Here is a 21,666-nt window from a genome sequence, read left to right on the forward strand (position 1 = left end):
TGATTACGCCGGTAATCACCGTCCAGGGTAAATCTTTCTTTTTTTTCCCTCTTTCTCTCTCTCTCTCTTTTTCTTTCTATCCGTCCATCAGGAGACAAAACAACATGGCCTCAAGCGCTCTGCGGTCTGGCCTACGGGGAGAGGTGTCAAGAGCATATGAGGATACGTACGCGTGTGTGTGTGTGTGTGTGTGTGTGTGTGTGTGTGTGTTACATTGGACTTCAAGGAAAAGAGATACAAAGAAAAGTTAAGCCAAGTCTCAAAATAATGCAAATAGATGAATGCACACAACACGGACAGTTCACACACACACACACACACACACACACACACACACACACACACACACACACACACACACACACACACACAACTGTAATCTGTCATTAAAGATGACACAGGCTTCAGCAATATAATATAGCAATAGCAAAGTCTCTTATAATATACATGATAAATTCTTTTTTTTTTTTTTTTACAGGGGCCTGTCACTCAGGCATATGAAAACCCTGACCTGAATATAAGCCCAGACAGCAAACTTATAATTGGTCCGAGCTTTTTTCTTCGTTTTAATTTTGAGAAATACTGCACCATTTAACCTAAATACACACCTGACGCGGAAAAACTCAAGACTCAGGTGAGTCTTGAGTAAATTGTATTTACAGGGGAGGATAAACAGAAGGGCAGAGCTTAATCTCTGAATGTGTGTGTGTGTGTGTGTGTGTGTCTTTGTGTGTCTGAGTTGACTGAGGAAACCAATTCTGTGAAAATCCCTTCTTACATTAGCCATTAGCTCGAACTTCAGATTGACACTTCTAGAAAGTGGTGTGTTCCTCCAGAGTGCTACGGCTCAGTTAGCAGAGCCGGGCCTCCCTCCGTTCGGTTCCCGGCTCCTCCTGTCTGCATGTTGAAGTATCGTTGGGCGAGACATTGAGTTCCACCAAGTCCTTCCCAATGGCCTGATTTGCACCTCTGCCACCATCACTGCGTGAATGAGCGTGTGTGAGAAGGTGAATGAGACTTCAACTGCCGTATTGCTACGCTTCCAACTTTGCTCCAGAAGAATTTGAGCCTTTCAGCATCTGCTACCTTCAAACCAGTCCAATAAAGCAAAGAGAATCTTGAAACAAGGTTGAACGGACATTTTAAACTCTGAGGCACTTTCCCTGGGCTGGGTTCTCCGTTAATGCAGTGAACCGCCCTGGCGTTTAGGCCGCACAACTCCGTTCATCAGGTTTTTTTTTTTTTCCCCCCGAGCTGCTGCATTTTGAAAAGTACAAAAAAAAAAACAATTGCAATTGTTAATCTGCTGAATAAATTCTTTTGGCCTTTTAGCATCCAAATCCTTCTCAATTGGGAGGAAAAAAAAAATACAAAAACAAACTTGAAGGAAATGAATAAATGAGTCTAATTTTATTGCGGGATCATACTCGTGGTCGTAATTGCGCGGCGTGTGTGTGTGTGCAAATAAGTCGATCGCCCGCGTGTCTGGGCGTCTGGGGGAAGGGAAACAAGGAAAAAGCGACGCGTTTCGGCGGAGAACGGCGAGTGACCCTCTGCAACAATTCCATTCTGGACGTGCGAACGTCGCCGCCCGCTGAACCGCGGTGGCCAGCAAGCCTGCCGTGTCCGTGCAGACGGCGCCGCCGGTGTGATGGCTGTTATCCGGGACTTGCACGCACCGCTCACGCAGGCTGCCGCGCCAAAGAATAGCATAAAGTTATCTACGCATCATATTTTCTCTCTACTTAACGTTGATTGGGACCCGTGAGGCCAAAAACAATATCCGAGACACAAATAAGGAAGTAGTTATCTTAAAAAACCATGTGCAGGAGTGTGGGCTGGTGACTGTACCCACTACGGCTTTGCTTCAGGGCCGCTTCTGTGTGACAGACGACAACAACAACAACAAAAAAAAAAAAACACCATGACAACGGCTGAATGCTCCTCGCAGGTAATGTTTAATCCGTGAGCGAGGCGCGGCACGTGGGATGAGGTTTGCCTAAATTATGTTTGCCCGTGATTATCGACGCCGTTGATTAAGACCGACGGAGCCGTATTTCAGCTTCAGACGAGCGGAGGTCCGACGTATTTTTCGCGCATCTTCACGAAATGAAACTTTCTTCTGATTTGTTTTGACAAAATCTAATCCTCAGGCTTTCTCACAAAGATGCCTCCTTCCCTTCTGGCCTGGGGAACAAGCACGTCTGAAGTAAAGTGAACATCAGCAGTAGGCCTATTTTACACATCACTTTCCATATAACTCTTCTCTTAAAGGCTCTTGGCTCTTGCCTCCTCAACCTGTCTGCAGCCTCCAGAAAGGGGGGAGAAATATCCAGAGGAAAAAAAAAAAAAAGACGTTGTTTCGTTGACAAGCACATTTACATAACCCTCCTAAATCGGAGTTGGTCCGTCATGTTTGCTGCTCATAACCTGCTGCTTATAATCCCGCTTGAGTCCACTTCTGATCCATAAGCCTGAGAGCAGACGGCCTCTTCGGCAGAAGCCAAGCCTGCCGACACTGGCTAACCAAGACAAACTGAGGGAAAGGAAAGGAAAGGAAAGGAAAGGAGAGAGGAGGAGAGGAGAGGAGATAAGGAAAGGTAAGGAAAGGAGGAGAGGGGAAGAGAGGATACGAGAGGAAAGAGAAGCGAGGAGAGGAAGGAAAGGGAAGAGGAGGAAGGTGGAGAGGAGAAAGGAAAGAAAGAAGAGGGCACGACAGGAGGGTTAAGGTAAGAAGTGGAGGAGGGGATAGGAGAGGAAGGAAAGGAAAGGAGATAAAAGGAAAGGAAAGAAGAGGACAGGAAAGTTAAGGGAGAGGAGGAGGAGAGGAGAGGGAGCAGGATAATTGGATTGGGGGATCTTCTCCTTGGCCCGGTCTGCTCTCTGTCATCAGGCTCCAGGCCTGGCTCCTCTCTGTGCCTGCAGCAGGTCTCACACACACACACACACACACACACACACACACACACACACACACACACACACACACACACACACACACACACACACACACACACACACACACACACAGTCACACAGCTCTGAACGCCTTACTGCTCTGAATCGCTACCAGTTCAGGAGGCAGATTGTCCGTTGCACCCCTGAAGCCTTCGGGGAATCTTGTGTGTGTGCATGCATGTGTGTGTGCGTATGTGTGCGCGCGCGTGTTTCTATGCGAGTATTTGCATACTCCTTTAACAACTCACTAAATGGTTAAACAGATTACAGACAGCACTAAGTGGATTGTCACAGCTCTCTATCACTCGCTGGGGGTGTCTCTCCTGTGATTAAATGTGGCCAGATTTTTACTCGGTCCCTCTCTTTCTCTCTCTGTCTCTCTCTCTCTCATTGACCACCAGAATATTCGTGTTACGAGAAATACGAGGCTCGCATCATCCATCTTGAGACTTTTTTTCTCGAACCGATATCTGTCACGTAAGACCCATTGGTGTGCGTCGCAAGCAATGATCTAACCTCGAATAAATGGGTGTAATAACGACGTCCACTGACTCTAGTTTGACTTGAACCCGTCAAGTCAATCAAAAAAAAAAGAAAAGAAAAGAAAAGAAAAACGAGTTCGCCATTGTGTGAGATCATTTTGCCCGTTCCCTCCCGCTGTGATGACCGTCGACACCGGAGATCTTGTCGTCACGCATGAGAACGTTTGAAGTCGGCTAATATAGAAGTGCAACACAATATCTAGCATCTTTGCTGGTGTCTCGTCCACTAGCAGTAAGTTGGAACCACGGGTTAATAAAGTAAATATTACTACAATTGTGTGTTGATGTCTAAAGCGACGCTTTCCTGTGCACCGTCGTACTTTATGTTAAGTATCACATTGCATATTGAGGGGAAAAAAAAAAAAAGCTTGATGTAAAACCTGAACTTAAAACCGCTTGAAAAATAAGTTGCCCTTGAGGATGTTTTTGGAAACGCTGGAGAACAATCAATACTGGAAGAGGAAGGTGGAAATGTTCAAGAGTGGGTAAAATTATGATTTTTAGGACATTTTCCTTACAGTGGTGTCTTTGCAAGTACTAATCTTTCCGCTCAGAAAGACAAGCAGTCCCAGGGACAACAAACTTAATTCATGTGTGAAGAATATCACTCACAATACTGGTATTTTGTGTCGACATAATTGTTAAATTGGAAATGTTTAGATATTTTAATTGCTATTTATTGCGGGTACGCTTCATCTCCGCATCTCTATACCAATCCCAGCCGACATCAAGCATGAGGTGGGGCACGTTGACCTTTGACGGCTGCACGACGTGAAAGGATCCCCGTCCCTGTACATGTTGTAATGTTGGAATACACGTGACTGCCAGTGTTTAAGTGTCGCATCCATAAAAATATCTCCTTGCAAAAAAGCTCATCTCCTGAACCGCTTGGGTGAGAAACTTCTCCCGTGAAGCCTTTGTTTCATGACAGACACATGTCTGTCAGCGGTGCTTATTTACGTAATTTGGTCAGGAAATAATGGGAATCAAACCGATTCATGGTGTAAAAAGAGAGAAGAAACACTTTTTATTTTTATTTTTATTTTTGCTATGAATGCAGTTATTAAATAGCCGAAAGTCAAAACCGTAATTCCATAATTAAAAAAAAGATTACTCATTTAGACGCTAATGGATAAAAACATAGGGCTGAGGCTTTTAAGTAGAAAAAAACCATTACTGGAGTCTTTCATGCTTTTAATAAAAGAAAATATTCGTAGCGCATCAGTGTGTTCCATACACACACCTTGACTGCGGAAATAAAAGTTCAGTCCAAAAGGATCAAGTCTATATGGTCGGGCTGTTTTCCATCCGATAGCTGCTCATTATCTGCATGGAAAAAGGCTGCTAATGACTGCACACAGCCGAGGGCCAAGAAACACCACAGCTGCACCGCTCGCTATGTACGTGTCTGTCTCCTTGGGTGTGTGTGTGTGTGTGTGTGTGTGTGTGTGTGTGTGTGTGTGTGGATGCACTATGCAACCTTTGCATCTAGGCATCACTCCTATTTCATACTCAATCCAGCGACTACACTGCCTTCTCCTAAACAACATACGCACGCACACACACACACACACACACACACACACACACACACACACACACACACACACACACACACACACACACACGTATACCCCCTATTCCTCTTCAGATTTATCCATATCTCCTCCTTCCGAGCTGCCACCATGTGACCCCCAGAAAAACACACACGTGCACACACACACACACACGTGCACACACATGTAAACAACCCATTGATTAAAGTCAATGCGAGTGTATCCTAACCTTCAGAGGACAGTGTTTGAAACCTCCCCAGTCTCGCTCTCAGAACCAGACACAGCCTACAGTCCTGCAAGACAAAAACACACACACACACACCAGCAGCAGCAGCAGCAGCAGCGGTCGCATCCATACCACCCATACACACACTCCCAACAGGCTGAGAGGACGCCTCAGGCAGGGGCTACATCGACGCAAACACACAAACACACTTTGCTTTCTCTGTGTATTACTAACACTAATGAGCTGTTAGATGTTCAACCGAGGCAAAGAACCAGACAATCATTTCCTCGGAGTGAGGCGAGGAAGCGGAGAAAACCAACAGTGGTGTGTGTGTGTGTGTGTGTGTGTGTGTGTGTGTGTGTGTGTGTGTTTGTGTGCGTGTGAATTTGTGTATGTGTTATGTCTCCAGCCCCTGTTTTATTTTCTCTCCGCCTCAAAGCATTTAGGCTTCCAGAGGTTAAGGCTGAGCAGCGGAGTACAGCTAGCCAAACGGAGGCCTGCAGGTCCTGCCAGGCCCCCCGTGGTGAGCCTTCGTTCTGTTGTGCTTGTCGAGGGAAAACACAGTAATGGAAAGATTTACTAAACAATCACATACGGACAAAGAGATGAGAACGGGCTGCTTGATGAGGAGAGCTCCACGGGCGAAGATGTCAAGAAGAGACGCTTTTTATCAAACGCTCGAAAACAAGTAACCTCACCCTTAAGAAATAATCCACTTAGCAAGTCCAAACAACGCTGGAGAGGCGCTACACCTACTAAGTGCTCTCTTCTATCTTCCAGAAGATGAAAAAGGGAAAAAAAAAAAAAAAAAAACACAGTTAAGCGATTCATTCGCGGACAGAGACGTCAAAAACGGCGCTAATGAAAGTTAGAATGTCATTTCATCTCTTTTAACCCCGAGCTAATTATTCCGACTGTGGTTTTTACATGCGCGGGGAAGATGCGGCTCTCTGCTGCCGCGAGATCTCCGCGCTGATCTCCGCGCCTCCTCTGCTCGGCCTCTGCCCAGGTCTCTTGCCTCAAATCACACGGATTCGTGGTCAGACGGACGGCAGCTCCTCGCCGCGGCCCGGGCGGGAAGGGAGGAATTCAGCCTAATTCTTCCGCCGAATTCTCCAGTGAAAACCCTCCTTTTTCCCAGACGCTGCCAAAACAAAAAAAAAGTATCTGTAGGTCGGTGTAAACCTGGGCTTTGTACCAAGGTACCCTCCGCTGTACTTGACGATGCTTAAAGCTCTCAAAACACTGGCCAGTAATTAAACATATCCATTAAAAAATATGCAATTTCTCCTGCTCCAGCAGCCATCTGTTAACTGAAGTCGACATTTTCAGCCGTTGAGCGTAGACGCTAATTGGGACGGAGCACGTGTGAGGAACACCGTTGGATTCAAACGAGACCTCTGCGAGGTGAGCGCATGTAAGCGCAACACGCTGCGTGTTTCTCCTGCTTTGATTTTGGGAGGCGGAAAAGCAAACGGGGCAGCGGTTAGCGCTCCCGCCTCACAGCAAGAAGGTCCCTGGTTCGATTCCAACCGTTCTGTCGGGGTTTCCTCCGAAAACATACAGCGGGTTCACCGGAGACCCTGAAATTGCCCACGCGTGTGAATGAGAGTGAATGGGTTTTATATGTGGCGCTGGGATTGACTGGCGACCGGTCTTGGGTGAACCCCGCCTCTCGCCCGATGACCCAGACCACGGGATAAACGGTACAAATAATGAATGAGTAAGAAAGCAAATAGCCGATGGAGTTAATAACAAGACATCCGCGTTGACTGAACTTGACTTGATGACACGAAGGCAAGTAAACAAACGATGCGAGACACTCTCTCGCTGAAGGAACGATCAACGAAGCGAAAAACACAGTCTCTTTACGCCCTCAGCAAAAAAGGAAGCGGCAGGATTAAACAAAGAAAGCCGGCCTGATGTGTACGAGTCTAAAAATAAAAATAAAAACACACGCACGCACACACACACACACACACACACAAAAACAGACGTACATGCACACAGACGCACGCAAAACCCTACGATTACCCACTTAGCCTTTGCCATTGGTGAAAAGCAACACGATCTCTTTACAACGGTTCACCGTTTTCAATAAATTTTGCATGAAAACATGCCGCTGGAGCAGCTACTTGCCTGCTGTCATACTAGAGGAGTGCTAAATGTTTAATGACGACAACACCACACACACACACACACACACACACACACACACACATAGTCGTGTCAGGGTGCCGCTCCGAGGGGCCCCTCTTTCATCCTGACAGACACTATAAAGCTCCCGAGCCTCTCCTCCACCGCGCAGTACCATCAACATCATGCCGCATCGCTCCTTTCCTACCACCCGGCAAGAAAACCTGGATGGAAATGAGACTGGAGTGGTAGAGTGTGTATGCGGGTGTGTTTGTGTGTGTAAGTTGTGGGGATCGGGGACTTGCAAAAAGACACCCCACCCCCCCCATCGCCATTAAGAGCAAAGGAAGATGAATGATAGAAACAGAGGAAGCAGACAAGGTGGCTTGTCACAGACAGGATGTAGCACGGAAATTTCTCGATTTAAATATTCCTTAAACGTCTCACTGCTAGGCGCCCGACGCCCATGGGAGCATCTGGGAAATGGGAGAAACATCCATGTCAGACGGGTTTTGGGTGCAGGTGACATCATATCAAGGTCCACGGATAGACCACCGTAATGAGGGCGCTGGTGATCGGAGACACGGGCGGAAGGGAGTCAAAGTTACGAAATAACTTTTCGCGGCTGTTTTTACGCGATGATCCAATCACTGCATGCGGTAGCGATGTTCCCTGTTTTATTCACGGCCAAACGTCACTCTCTCGTTTATACATCATACGGAGACGTTCAACCGTTCACTCACTTATTCACGCGTCGTATAGAGACATACAACCATTCGAGGTAATTAGTTTCCAAAAAAAAAAAGCATGCATACCATTACATCGCATGCTAAATAACTACAAAGAGCAAATTCACATTAGACAAGATAAAATACATAATGTCATGTTACTGCATTAGGACTGCGGGTCAGTGAAACCTGATGTATTGGTCGAGTACTTGCCTATTTTGGTCATTTACATGGTCATTTGGCAGTTTGACATTTATTGAGCGTGCCACAGGTGTAGAGGTGCCAAAACAGATAGGGACACAAATTAGGAGATACAAATAGAAAACCAACAAACTTACTGTACCTTCGGCTGCACACACACACACACAAATATATAAAGAGACACTAAAACGGGGTCAGAGATAGCGGCATAGATCTCTATCTCTGTTGAAGGATATTGAAGCCATAATAAGAAAATAGATACATTCTGCTGGCCTTACATTTCACTTATAGCTTTATTTGTTTCCCTGATTTTGATCTCAGAAAGGCAATATATAATAGCATCAAAAACAGAATCATTTCCCTTTAAAAGAAAATGTCTGTGCTCCATTAACATCAAAGTATGACGCATGTAGACCTTTATGAGCAAACACAAAAAAAAACAAAAACAAATGACTGCACGGAAACAGCTCTGTCTGTGGTAAATAAAAAAATCTATGAAGGGGCCAAAAATGGAAAATGATTTATATCCTCATCCTCTTGAACTTTTCCCCGAAAATCTAGATCTAAAAGCCAACTCACTTGCTGTGTGAAATTGCGTAAATCTAAACTAGCCGACTTGTGTCACCCTGTATCTCATAGGTCGATGACATTTGGATCAAATGGATTCAGGAGCTCCTGAACCTCATCTAAAATTCAATTCCCCTGCTGTTCTATTGCAACATGCAGTCCGAATGATTCTTGGTCACTGATGCGGATCTATAATCAATAACCTGACCAATAGGTTAAGGTTTTGTCTTTATTTTTCAATCGAAATAATGGAGTAAATGACACATCCGTCTATTATTATTATCAAATTTACAATACTCATGAGGATTATTTATTCAGAATAATAATCTATAACACAATAAATATCTCCATCCATCCGAAAAGGCATTCGTCTTTGATATTAATGGTTTTTATTCTGCAACCACTGAGACAAAGAACAATACTTTGGTGATTTCTGCTGTCTGTGCACGTGTAGAGGGGATTTGCAATTGCAGTAAAGTAACAAATTAATGATTTCTTTAAACTCATTAACTCATTAGATATTGAATCTGCATTTCTGAAGAGCGATGAAATTGGACAAATGATCCGGGGATGTGTTTGCAGCAACTTTCCGCCACTAAAAAGAGGAAGACTCAAAACTATTCCGGTGCTTCTCTGCCGTCACCATACGCAGCTGCCGGTTAAAAATCACGGGAAATCCGAGAAACTGCGAGTTTTATTTAGCTCGTAAAGACTGTCTGGTTGCATTTTCTGTTTACCTAAGATTGCATGTCCATATAGCAATTTTCTTGTGCAGAAAAAGTGCTGGCAGGGAGCTGAGAAGGGAAAAAATAAAAAATAAATTGCTGCGCCCGAGTTTTGTCTGTCATGACAGACATAATAATAGACCAGCATTTTCGTATTATTTATCTGCTATTCTTACTATCTATTTGTCTGACGTGGTATTTTTCTCCATGAGCAACGGCCTGCAAATCATACGCGCGCTTTTAACAGATGTGCTGAATAACAGTGACGACTCGCAGTCATCACTTCATCACACGGCGGGAAAAGAAGGAGCGCGAGTCAAAGACAACAATACGGTCAATTACGTCGCCTCGCCCGAGGCCTATATGTGGGTTAAACAGAGGTCACTTTTAACTGCTGTTCCAGAAGGGCGGTGCCGCTATCTTGATGACTCTGCAGCGGGGTGAAGTGTCCTCGGCATCTCATATGTGATAAGCTGCCTGAAATAAAAAAGCGAGGCATCGCCGTTGCCTTTTTCCTGGAGATTTTTCAGAAACCCAAGCGCTCAAAGGTGAGGGCATAAAACAACCGGAGCGTTCTAAGAAAAGATCCCGGGTGCGGCATCTTTTTTTTTTTTTTTTTTTTTTTCTTCTTCCTAAAGGTGGATGTGTAAATGCGGCATATGCTCTCTCCTCATTTGGAACAACTGTTAAAAGATGCAAGTGATCAGAATAAAAAGTTACCAGGTGAAGACAAGCCCTCGCTCCACTTACAGAGGCGGTAACTATGTCTTCCCAATTACAGCCATAAAATCTCTCCAGCACAAATAGCACTGAGTGCTATAAAAAAAAAAAAAAACTGCACTTTTTTTTACAAACAAAGTTTTACAAAATGTTCTGAAAAGAGCTGAAAGTCCACAAAACTAATATCACCTTTTTTTTTTTCTCCTTTTCTCTCAGTCTGTGTGTAAACTGGACTGTTTGTCCATATACTTTGATGGCAACTTGAATTGAGTTGGACTTTATATAAGCAGAAAAAGAACATTTTAAAAGAGGACTAAAACTGTCATAAGTCAGAAAGCAACTCAGAACTTGAATGTCAATGTCAGTTACTTTTATGATAAAAAAAAAAAAACAAAAAAAAAACCTGTATAGCCTTTGAGATATACAGTGGTCTGGTTCTCCGTCACCCCGTGATTGAACACGGGCTACAGCAGCAATCTGGAACTGGTGTCTTTTACTGCTCGGTGTGTGTCGGTGTCAGTCTCACACCTTTTCAAAGACAGTGCATGAAATGCGCATGAGATGGCATTCACCCATTCACACACGCTGATGGCGGCAGAGTTGCCATGCAAGGTTCGGTGTCTTGATAATTTATTTTACATATAGTGCATAAAACGTATTCTCGCGTGACGTTTCAAGCAAACATTTTAAGGCACAGGTGTCAAACTCATTGTAGCTCAGGGGCCACATGGAGGAAAATCTATTCTCAATTGGATCGGACGTGTAAAATCATGACATATTAACCTTTGTTAATATACCTATTGTTCAATTCACCCCTGAAACCTTGTATCTTTTAGCTTTGCAAGCCCAATTAAACTTGTTTGTTGCCCTGATGAGGCCCTCGAGTTTCACACCCCTGTTTTAAGGTATCAGTGTGTGTGTGTGTGTGTGTGTCAGATGGTTACCGTAGATATGTGTACATTTAGCTCTGGTAAGCATCTCAGGAAGAGCCTATGTTTGCTCGAAATGTCATTCGCTAATAGATTTTTTTTGTACTATATGTAAAATGCATTATCTTTATTTTTGGAGCACTTTTGGTGTGCAGATTTTTTCAAACCTCTACTCATTCAACTTTTTTGATCCAGCATCCATCCTTAACTGGGCAGCGGATGTGCGTGGTTTTTTTTTTTTTCTTTTTCCTTTTTCTAGCTCGGTTGGGAATTGAACCAGTAACGCGTCTGAAACTCCTGTGCCGCTGCGCCGCCGCGGCGCAAATCGCTTTTTCGGGTGTGAAAGGCCCTTTGGCGTCTTTTCACTGGATGTGTCGCTCAGCAGCCGGCCTGCATCTCATGGGATCGGCAGTCTGATGCACTCGTCGATGCCACTGGATATGACAGACAACAACGGGGTATCTTTCTACCGCGGCCTCCAATCATATTTCACCATGCTGTGGCGGATGGGGATTAAGGATAGTGTTCTATAAGAGATGAGCAGGGGCCTCTAAGCTAGTTAGACCTGCGGCGGAGCGTCAGGCGCCAGGTTCTCATTCCTTTTTTTTTTTTTATTTCGGTGCACTTGATCTCGCCGCGGGTATTGCAGCCGGGACGAAGGACGAAATGTCCAGTTAAAGACAATGAACTTAAAAAGTTCCCTCGAAATAGAGCGAAAGCAGCAGTCCCCGGCTACCCTCTATTCTTAGATCACCGCGACGCCTCGCGCTGCCGGTGGGAGGCCGATCACATCAGGACCGCGTCGGACTTTGAGGCGGAACCGCGGGAGAAGCTGACAGATGGACTGGTGAACCCAAGACATGATGGATGGAATGACTGAAAAACTCCAGGCCACGCTCCATCTTTTGGTCTTGAGTATACTGACCTGATTGTTCCCGTCTCGTGTGGAGCCGGGATTCTTATCAGTTTTTCCGCGTATTTATACTCGTGTACTTAAACGGCAAAGACTTACCCCTTTTTGTCAGCCTTGTCTTTACTTCTGTCCCTCTCTCTGTCTCTTCCCCGGTCTCTCTCCTTGTCTTTTTCCCTCTCCCGGTCGTGGCCTTTGCGTCGGCTTCTGTTTCGCTCTCTGCTGCGGCTGCGGCTGTGGCTCCGGCTCCTCCTGTGGCTGCGGCTTCCACTGCGACTACGAGACCGCCGCCTGCGGGAATGGGACCTGACCAAAAGACAAAAAAAAAAAAAAAAAGACAGGTTGCGATTACACAAATCCGCTGATCAACCATGACAAGCAGTCACGTTCCGGAATGACTTGCTGACGTGACGCAAAAAAAGTTTACTTGTATTTACATTTCCGCACTATTAACAGCTCCCATCTTTAGTGAAGAAAATGCTTGGCTCTGGAAATATCCATGTAGTTCCAAGTCAAGTAACATAATCTTATCAGTAAAACTGCATTGTAACTACAGTGGGGACAGCAAGTAATTTGATACACTGATGATTTTCCAGCTTTTCCCACTTGCAAAGCATGTGGAGGTCCGTCATTTTTATCATAGGTACTCTTCAACTGGGAAGACAAAATCCAGAAAAACACATTGTATGATTTTTTTAAGTAATTAAAAAGTTTCATCAGACAGCCAGGGCAACTAAAAAGTGGCTCTGGAAGAAGCATCTCAAGGTCGTGGAGTGGCCTAGCAGGTCTTTAGCCCTGCAACTGTCCTGAAACCTTAAGGATCTGGAGAAGATCTGTATGGAAGAGCGGGCCAAAATCCCTGCTGCAGTGTGTGCAAACCTGTTCAAGAACTACAGGAAACATCTGATCTCAGTAACTGCCAACAAAGGTTTCTGTACCAAATATTAAGTTCAGTTTTTTCTGATGTATCAAATACTTGTGTCATGCGATAAAAAGCAAATGAATTACTTGAAAATCATTCAATGTGTTTTTCTGAATTTTGTTTTAGACTCCGTCACGATAAAAATGACTGACCTCTCCATGATTTCCAAGTGGGTAAAGCTGAAAAATTAGCAGTGTATAAAACACTTGTTCTCCCCACTGTGTATTGATTCTTATATTCTTGATTTTTTTTTTTCTCGGGTTGCTGTTAAAATTTAATCACATTGACTATACTTAATAGATAAAAACCAGTTTCAGTCCCACAGTCCAAAAACATCCATTAGGTTCACTGAAAACCATAAATTGCCCAGGCATGTGATTGAGAGAGTGAATGGTTGTATATCATGCCATGGTTGTGTGTCTCTACTTTATATGTCGTGTGAATGAGAGAATGTGGCCCTGCGATCAACTCGAGAGACGATCCAGAGACGGATGAATGCATGTTAGTGTAAAAACATGGGTGTTTTTTGAGAAACAAATCTAGAAAAGGGTTTTGTCCTTTCTGCCTATGTGAAAAGGGGTAAGGGTCTCCTGCTGGATGGTCGTGCTGAACCCTGATTATTTGTTTGTCTCCATGTGTGTCCCGTCGATCCACTGTCAACAGGGCCGGGACGAAACTCGCCTCTCCCTCTGTGACAGCTGAAATAGGCAACTGCAGCACGAGCAGTGAATGAATAACTAACAGTACTTACGATTGGAGAAAAAAAAAATGTAAATGGCATTATAGCCTACAATCCTGTATCATTTTCTCCATTGTTACTGGAGAAATTGTGCAGTGACGCACAAAACAAACATTATCAAGATAAGTCCCAAAATATAACACCGTAACTTTCCTCACAAACCTGTCAAAGTAGGCTTAGTGAAATAATAAAGTCACACACACACACACACACACACACACACACACACACACACACACACACACACACACACACACACACACACACACATAAAGTAAACCAAAGATGGAGCCAATTAGATGCGGGCTGGGAGGGGGGCCCATCCTTGGTATTGATCCTGACACTGGCCCTCTGGTCTAAAAAAGATTTACAGTGTAAGATTTAGTGTGTTAGTTATGACACACAAATATAACACACACACACACCGGCAAGCTGAGATCTATCTGTGTCTTTCCGTCGCAATATATGCCACATGGAGAAAGAAACACAACAGAAGCACTTATCTGTGTCAAAACTCTCATGCTGCTATTAATGCAGACAACATATTCTACTGACGCGGGAGTGTGTGTGTGTGTGTGTGTGTGTGTTGGTGCTTGTGCAATGCATGTCTCTTCGGAACCCTTTGATTTGAAACCCCAGTAGAAATCAGCAGCTGAGATGCCGTTATTTTCCATCATCTATCATTTTATTGATTTGTCTATAAAAACAGTCAAACCTGCTGTCCACAAGCTTTATTGCTTTCCCCGCTTTATTAGTTTGCAGTTTGGGACATCCACTGTCTCTCCTCCGACAGAAAACTAATCATTTTCTTCAGACGCCTGTCACCATCCAAACTGACAACAGTTTGACAACTGTTGCGATCAATTAGACGGAGACGGCTCTGATCAGCGGAGAGCGGCCGCGCCGCTTCAAGGTCTCCGTACGAGAAGGCTCTGGTTTTTGGCGGGGAAAAGGAAGAAGGCTTATGAAAAAGTGTCCACGGCGGTTGTTTTCACCCGGTCGCAGTTGACCGATTTCCCAAAATAGCTGAACATCTTTCTATGAGCAATTGACAAGACAAAAATTATTTTCTAAAAAACAAAACAAAAAAAAAAAAAAAAAAAGTTATTTCAGCTCTAGCCTCGTTGCGGCTTGTGTCCGAACAGCTTCGGTAAACCTTATTTTCCTTCTCTACAGCGTCACTGTATTCTGCGAAACCAATGGGGGGCGAAAAAAAACAAAACAACAAGGCCACGTATCAAAAGTAATTTCGCTCACATCATCTGTCACAGACCATTTGATTCTGCGTGTTAAACGGAGTCGCTGGGAGTTTCATCATTAAAAAGAAAGGAAAGGAAAAACATTGCCAGAGTTCTCAGGCGAGATCATCCATCAGTGGCCAGAAAGGGGCCTTGGAATGCTCGCGTCTATGTGTTGACAATGCCGGGGTATGTTTGTAATCAGCCGTACATGAGGGGAAAATACAACAGCGTCGCAGCGTTCCAAGCCTTAGTCTTATTTTTACAGCCAAGCAAATTGTGGCCAGAAGCAGCAGATGCAATAACCACAATATCTGTCTCTGTTTCTCTGTCTCTCTCCCTCTGCCTCCGTCCCTTCTCTCTGTGAAGAAAACAGCCCACTTCTGGGGTGTGCAGCAAATTAAATTTACTGTAGTTAATAGAGTGAGCCTATGCTGCTAAATGTCAATTTCCTGACCAAGTCCTTCCCCTTGGAGAATGATTAGCTAATTTGAGGCTGGGGATAAATGGGCTAATGCGGGACACACACAGATAAACAGCCACAGTTGGACCCCATGCCAAGCCCTTTCTCCGCTTTACATTTTATTGGCCTTATTATCTCCAGGGAAAATGGGTACCCCTATGGCCTAAACATATTTTCATTTCTAATAAAAGGCCCTTGCTGGTTGCCCCCATGTATACACACACGTGCGGGCTGCCCCCTCACAGCCTCTTTCCTCCATCCCTCCCTCGTTTCACCATCCAATCCATTAAATCGTAGCCCTGCAATTGGCTGGGACCATTTTCCTGGTGAATTATCAATCGAGTAATTATGCAGCATGTTGGGAGTCGGGCTAAAGCTTATCGTGACTAACCCCCCGGCGCGCGCCGGGATATGATCCCTCACCACAGCCCATTGGGGTAATTATGTGGCCGGGTGTGAAGCTGGATGGTGTGTTACCCTTATCAGTCCGTATTCTATTTCTGTTTTCACTGAAAATTGGACATTAATAGCAGCTACGCGATACCACTAGTGTCAGATATAGGTGAACGTCTCCAATGGCATCTGACCCCTGTTAACTCATTATTCCTACGCCTCTGTGCACCACACATCAGCATACACACACAAAACGGTCCATTCATCCTCGCCGTTTTATTACTTCTTACCTTATCTTCTCCCTATTTGAGCTGCATCCATATTGTTTCTTCGTTTACCATTCCACTATCCATTGTCAAGAATAAAAAAATATATATAAATATATATAGTATATGCCCACAATCTATTTGTTTTGTTGCAGAAAATACCCACATGACTGCTGTGGGAGACGACCAGTGATGTTCTTATGGTAGACCTGAGCGTTCCCATCCCAGTCCATTAGGCCAGGTCGACCTGGCAAAGATTATGGTTGTGTGATTTCCCTTCCCCTAACAAAATTTCCAAATGTGGATGTGAGGTACTGGATTCATGCGGGTAACAAGTGATAATATATAGATTTAGAAATAAAAAATCTTATGTTGAGATGTGAAATTTTCAGGGCCGCACTAGCGGTTAGCGCTTTAGCAAGAAAGGGCCCTGGTTCGGCTCCGACAGGAGTCTCAATGTTGTTGCCGTGGCTACGTGGGAATCCTCTGGTTCCTCCCATTTCCTCCCACAATCCAAAAAAACACAGCGAGCTCATTGGATATCCTAAATTGTCCAAACGTGAATGCATGAATGGTTGGTACTTTGTCTCTGTATGGCGAGTGAATGACCACCTCTCACTCAGCTGAGATAGGCTGCAGCACCCCCGTGACCCTGACTTCAGGATAAGCGTAAAAGATAATAAATTACATTTTCCATTCTTTTACAACCCTTTCATGGTTATATATAGAACGACACTTCATACAAAAGTAACATCCAGTTGATATCGCCACACTTTTCTAATCTAGGGTCATGTTCGATTCCTGCGCTTGATATCGCCACAACGCTTGGCATTAAATGCAAATTTGATATTCACAAAATGATTATATTATGGCTAGAAACTAAGAATACTGGCACTTTTTTTGTCACTTCTTCCGTGGAGCGCATCAAGTCGCTTCCTCGTTTCTTTTGTCTCTGCGTTCTAAAATTCCAACCGACGCATCGTATTTATGCGTACTGGCATTCTTTGCTAGCTTAGAATCTCCTGGACCTTTTCCCAAGGTACAGAACAATGTTGGCTTTACCCATGAAGCCGCACACCTTGGGCCTCGGTTATGCAACTGTTTGTTTTTATTGTTTTTATCGGTGGTTATCTGAATGACGCATTGCCCCACATTTGCGCAAGGAACATATGGTAGGGAAGTGGATGTACACTAGCCTCCGCACAAAGATCTGCATTTATGAATATTGACGGGGCCTGAAGAAGACATCGAAATCCAAAAGTCCCCTGTGATGCTGAAATAAATTTGCCGGATTTCTGAGATTTGTAATACAGACGAACTGTTGGTGAGCAGCCAAAAATTCATCACCTGGAAATATTTAGCCCGGACAAATTTTCGATCTTTTTTTAAAGGTCACCATCAGCCATGTGACATTTGGCCAATCCCTTGAATATGTATGTATTTTTAAAATGTTGGCAATTTGTAAAGTGAACGGCTCCAATGTTGAATTCAATTTCTCTCATTTTGTGAGGATTTTCAAGTCTCGCCATTTTTCATTTACTCCAGCTGAAAGCCCTGCAGACAAGACGTTACGTTTCTATTTCAGGCTGATGCAACTGAAATACGGAATCTCCTTCTTTTCCTTCAGGCTGTTTCCCTTCAGGGGTCGCCACAGCGAATATATATCTTTATAAAAGTAGGCTGAGAAGTATATTTACTTGCTACTTATCAGTGCAATAAATTAATTTGAATTTGCATATTTTATTTTTATCTTTTTATTTTTTAACAAATAGAATATTCTTTAAAAATTAAGACATTTTATTTTATTATTTTTATACCAGCCCTTAATCACCCCTGTCCCAACAATTTGCAAGCCTGAATGACAGGAATCGACTGTTTTGTAACAAAGGTAATGAAATTGTCTAAAAATGAGAATATTTTGTGTTTAATATCGTTGGCAAGGAACACTAGTAGTGAATTTGGTTGTTGCCGATTAATTTTTTCAAATCTGCATTTTCCATATGATCCCAATTTTCTGTAATTTGCAGCTATATCCATTTCAGATATTTATTCGTTTTGCTTCCATTTCTCATCTGATACATAATGTTTATTTTTTCCTCACTGCGTCGACTTATTTTGTTTCCGTACCTCGTCGTACTTCCTTCTATAATTCCGCTGTTTGTGTCGCCGCATGACTGAATGAGGCATACATTTTACCTATATTATGCTGCCAGTGGATGTGGGATGTTGAACAGTGAAACAAAATTTTCGTGACTTTAAGAAAAGGTTCCTCTTTTTAGGCCAAATTTCATCTGACTGCGAGATAGTTCTGCGCTTCTTGAGCTGGTTTGCACCGACGAAATTGTGAAATATCGTGCAAAAGCAACCGAGTGTGTAATAAACCAGCACAGCAGTCATGGTGGCTTGTATGGTTGTCAATCTGCCGGTGGTACGGGTGTGACGGTAAAATAAAAAATAAAGGGGACAAGGTTGAAAGTTCTCAATCAATCAATCAATCAATCAAGAGGCAGAACATGTCAGGCAAAAGCTGAAGCTCCATACTGTCCGTTTTACACATGCACCAATTTGGCCCAGAGGACGCCACCTCTGCTGGCTCAGCATAGGGATGCGAAGGCCCCCCCCCCCCCAAATGGTCCCCGTGCACTTTTACACGAACGGAGAGGCGAAACAGCAGCAAAATATCCCCACCTTGAACAGGCTGCATAAAAGAAAAGAATTTCAGAGTTAACACTCACAGGATACAAAAAAAAAAAGAAAAAGAAAAAAAAAAGCCTGCCCGTCAACATTTCCAAGCAACAAACAGACCTATCGAGAATGAGAACATCCATATTTGAAGAACTTCATTAATGCGCTGTTCCTGCCGAGTTATTTCCAGTGACGGACAGCACACAGCAGCTTCATGTTCAAGTTAAAAGTCACTTTTCCTTTTTTTTTTTTCCCTCCCAAGCCGTTTCAATGCCTCTAAAAGCACCTTGAGTGAGCAATGTGCATTTCCCACTGCCAAAAGACGTAGAAAACAGCTGTTCCTGCCTGACGCTGCCAGCTGAATGGAATGCAAATATGTTAACCATCCAGAATTTATTACTTTTGAGTGCTCTTCAAACATAATGGCAGACACAAGTTTAATTTATGATATTCCTCTAATTATGAGAGCAGTTGAAATCATTTCCCAGGCTGCTTCCTCCTTCCAAGCAGCCACATTATCTGTTCCCTCGGTTCACAGTACACGCACATACACACACACACACACAAGTGTGCGCGCACGGATAAACACACGAGGAAATCAATGCAAAGTAGGTGACTGTGAGCACAGTTAGGGACAGTGTGTGAAAGATGCACAGAGTCGCTTTTCTTGGTCGTCCTCTGCCTGGAAAAAGCGCCGTTTGGACTTTTCATAATCTTCTGTTTTGCTTCTAATTTTTGGATTTGTCGACAGAAACGTCAGAGCCCTGCCACGCTGTGAACCAGAAATGAGACCCGGCGCAGGCCACCCACTCACTGGCTCCCCTAGTCACACCCAAACACACACCCACACACACACACGGTTACCGCCACAAGGTCAAGTCATTTACCAGAGTTCAGAGGCCTTCAAAGATCTCTCAGATCTATATGAACCGACCTGGGCCGGGCTGGCGATGAGCAAAAAGGTGACTAATTGTAGAAAGACGTAGCTGCCCGTGTGCGTGCGGGTGTGTGTCGGCGTTTGATTACCGCGGGTCTTCGTCGGCGCATATGCCCGGTGTCAATCAGCCGCTTCGTCGCAATCCTAAACTTGGCCGTCTGGTGAGCGCCCGCGACCTTTGACCCCCGCGCAGCCGCAGCTTGACATGACACCCATTAGCAGCTGGATCTGAAAGGGGGCGCCGGGCTCCGGCACTCAGCCCAGACGCAAGGTCAAGTGGAGGTCACGCTTAGACTAGGTGCTAACTTGCCAACTCGCTCACAGCCACTCTCGCGATCGTCGTCATCCTCCCCCCCCCCCCCCCCCCCCGCCCTCCCGCAAACCTCCCAAACCCGCTGTTCTATCCATCACGGTCTGCGACGACCAGTCACGCGGCGTAGCGAGCGAGTTGTTTCGGTCGTCCTTGCGCCCCGACTGCACGGCGGAGGACGTCGATAGAGGAGAAAAAGTTGAGGAGGCGCAAACTAGACGAGGGCGCGGGATGAGTAAAAGCGCTTTAAAAGAAAAAAAAAAAAAAGAAAAAAAAGGAGACGGCAATAGGATGAAGCGAAACGGTATTGGAAGCGGGGCAGGGTGCGAGGGGGGTAGAGGGCGAAGAACAATCGGAGTACCGAAAAGGAAGTAGACGGGAAGGGAAAAAGGAAAAAAAAAAAGAAAAAAAAAAAAATGATTGGGATTTCGAGAGAGAAGACGGAGCGGAAAGCTGTCCTTTGCATCAAGCTGGCTCCAATTAGCAGGTGTGCTCTCAGACGCTCGCTCTCCCTCTCTCTCCTCTGGTCGGGGAAGATGTATTTTTCTGCCTTTTATAACGCACGTATTTATGAAGTGGTGGGAGATCTGAGGGCCCTTAGCATAACAGTCTTTTATTGTTTAAATGTGGACGGCTCTGCCCTGTGCGCTTAAGTGATTTAGGAACCTCACAACTCCGGTATAAGAAAAATCATAAACGCTGAGACAAACCATGTGGGCGGACTGTAAAAGGCACCGAGGAATAGGCCGACAGAAAGCAGACACACATTCCACCACTAAAGGGAAACTACACTTAATTAAACACCCAAGACACAACTGGAATAGCGCCCTGTAAAAAACACACAGAACTATTAGTTTGCCCCCCCCCCCCCCCCCATCTATGGCGGAGCACCATAAAGTTGTCTTCTGACAGAACAGAAACTTGTCTCATAAAGAAGTCTCTAAAACATCATTTTTTCATGAACCGCTGTCAGGATGAACAAGTACGGGGGTGAAAGAGAAATGAACGCAGAAGGACAGACCTCAAAATGAATTGAAAGCAGGGAGAGAGGGGGGAAAAAAAAAAAAAAAAACCTTTGGAGAAAGAAAAATGCCTTTACCCTCCAATACATCTGCTGCTTCTAAACGTGTACGTAGCCTGAGCACAGAACGAGAGCAGTAGTCGACTTTGTCATGTTTTACATACCATAATTGGCAAACACAGACCAGTAGATGTTATAAAAAAAATGTAAAAAAAAACGGCAAGAAGGACCAAAATATTTAACATGTTTCCTTCAAGAGATGGTCTTCATGGTCGGAGGATAGGTGGGTTTGTATTGTGGCGGATTGAATGAATCTTTTCCATATATAAAAAGCGTGTTTATAAATGTTTCTAAATTGGAAGTGGAAAAAAAAATAGGTTAATGGGTCGATTTAATTTTCCAAGCATATTTTAACATCTGCATCACTACATGTGAGAAGGTCTTACTTGTTAAGGTTAGGGTTAGGTAATATACAAGAGCGCTAGCTTGCATTG

The 21,666-nt window shown here is 44.3% G+C and overlaps 1 protein-coding gene across 1 annotated transcript in view; it reads right to left on the minus strand.

Moving 5' to 3' along the window:
- The window catches only part of rsrc1 (arginine/serine-rich coiled-coil 1), a 115,952-nt gene that overhangs the window by 80,944 nt on the left and 13,342 nt on the right, over positions 1–21,666 (minus strand). Inside the window, exon 4 of the mRNA XM_086164027.1 lies at positions 12,301–12,504. Within this exon, the coding sequence (XP_086020153.1) occupies positions 12,301–12,504 (204 nt within the window). The remainder of the gene's footprint in view (positions 1–12,300; positions 12,505–21,666) is intronic.

This window comes from Fistularia commersonii, chromosome 18 (assembly GCF_037954325.1).
Source record: "Fistularia commersonii isolate RoL2024-O1a breed Wild chromosome 18, RoL_Fcom_v1.0, whole genome shotgun sequence".
Taxonomy (NCBI): domain Eukaryota; kingdom Metazoa; phylum Chordata; class Actinopteri; order Syngnathiformes; family Fistulariidae; genus Fistularia; species Fistularia commersonii.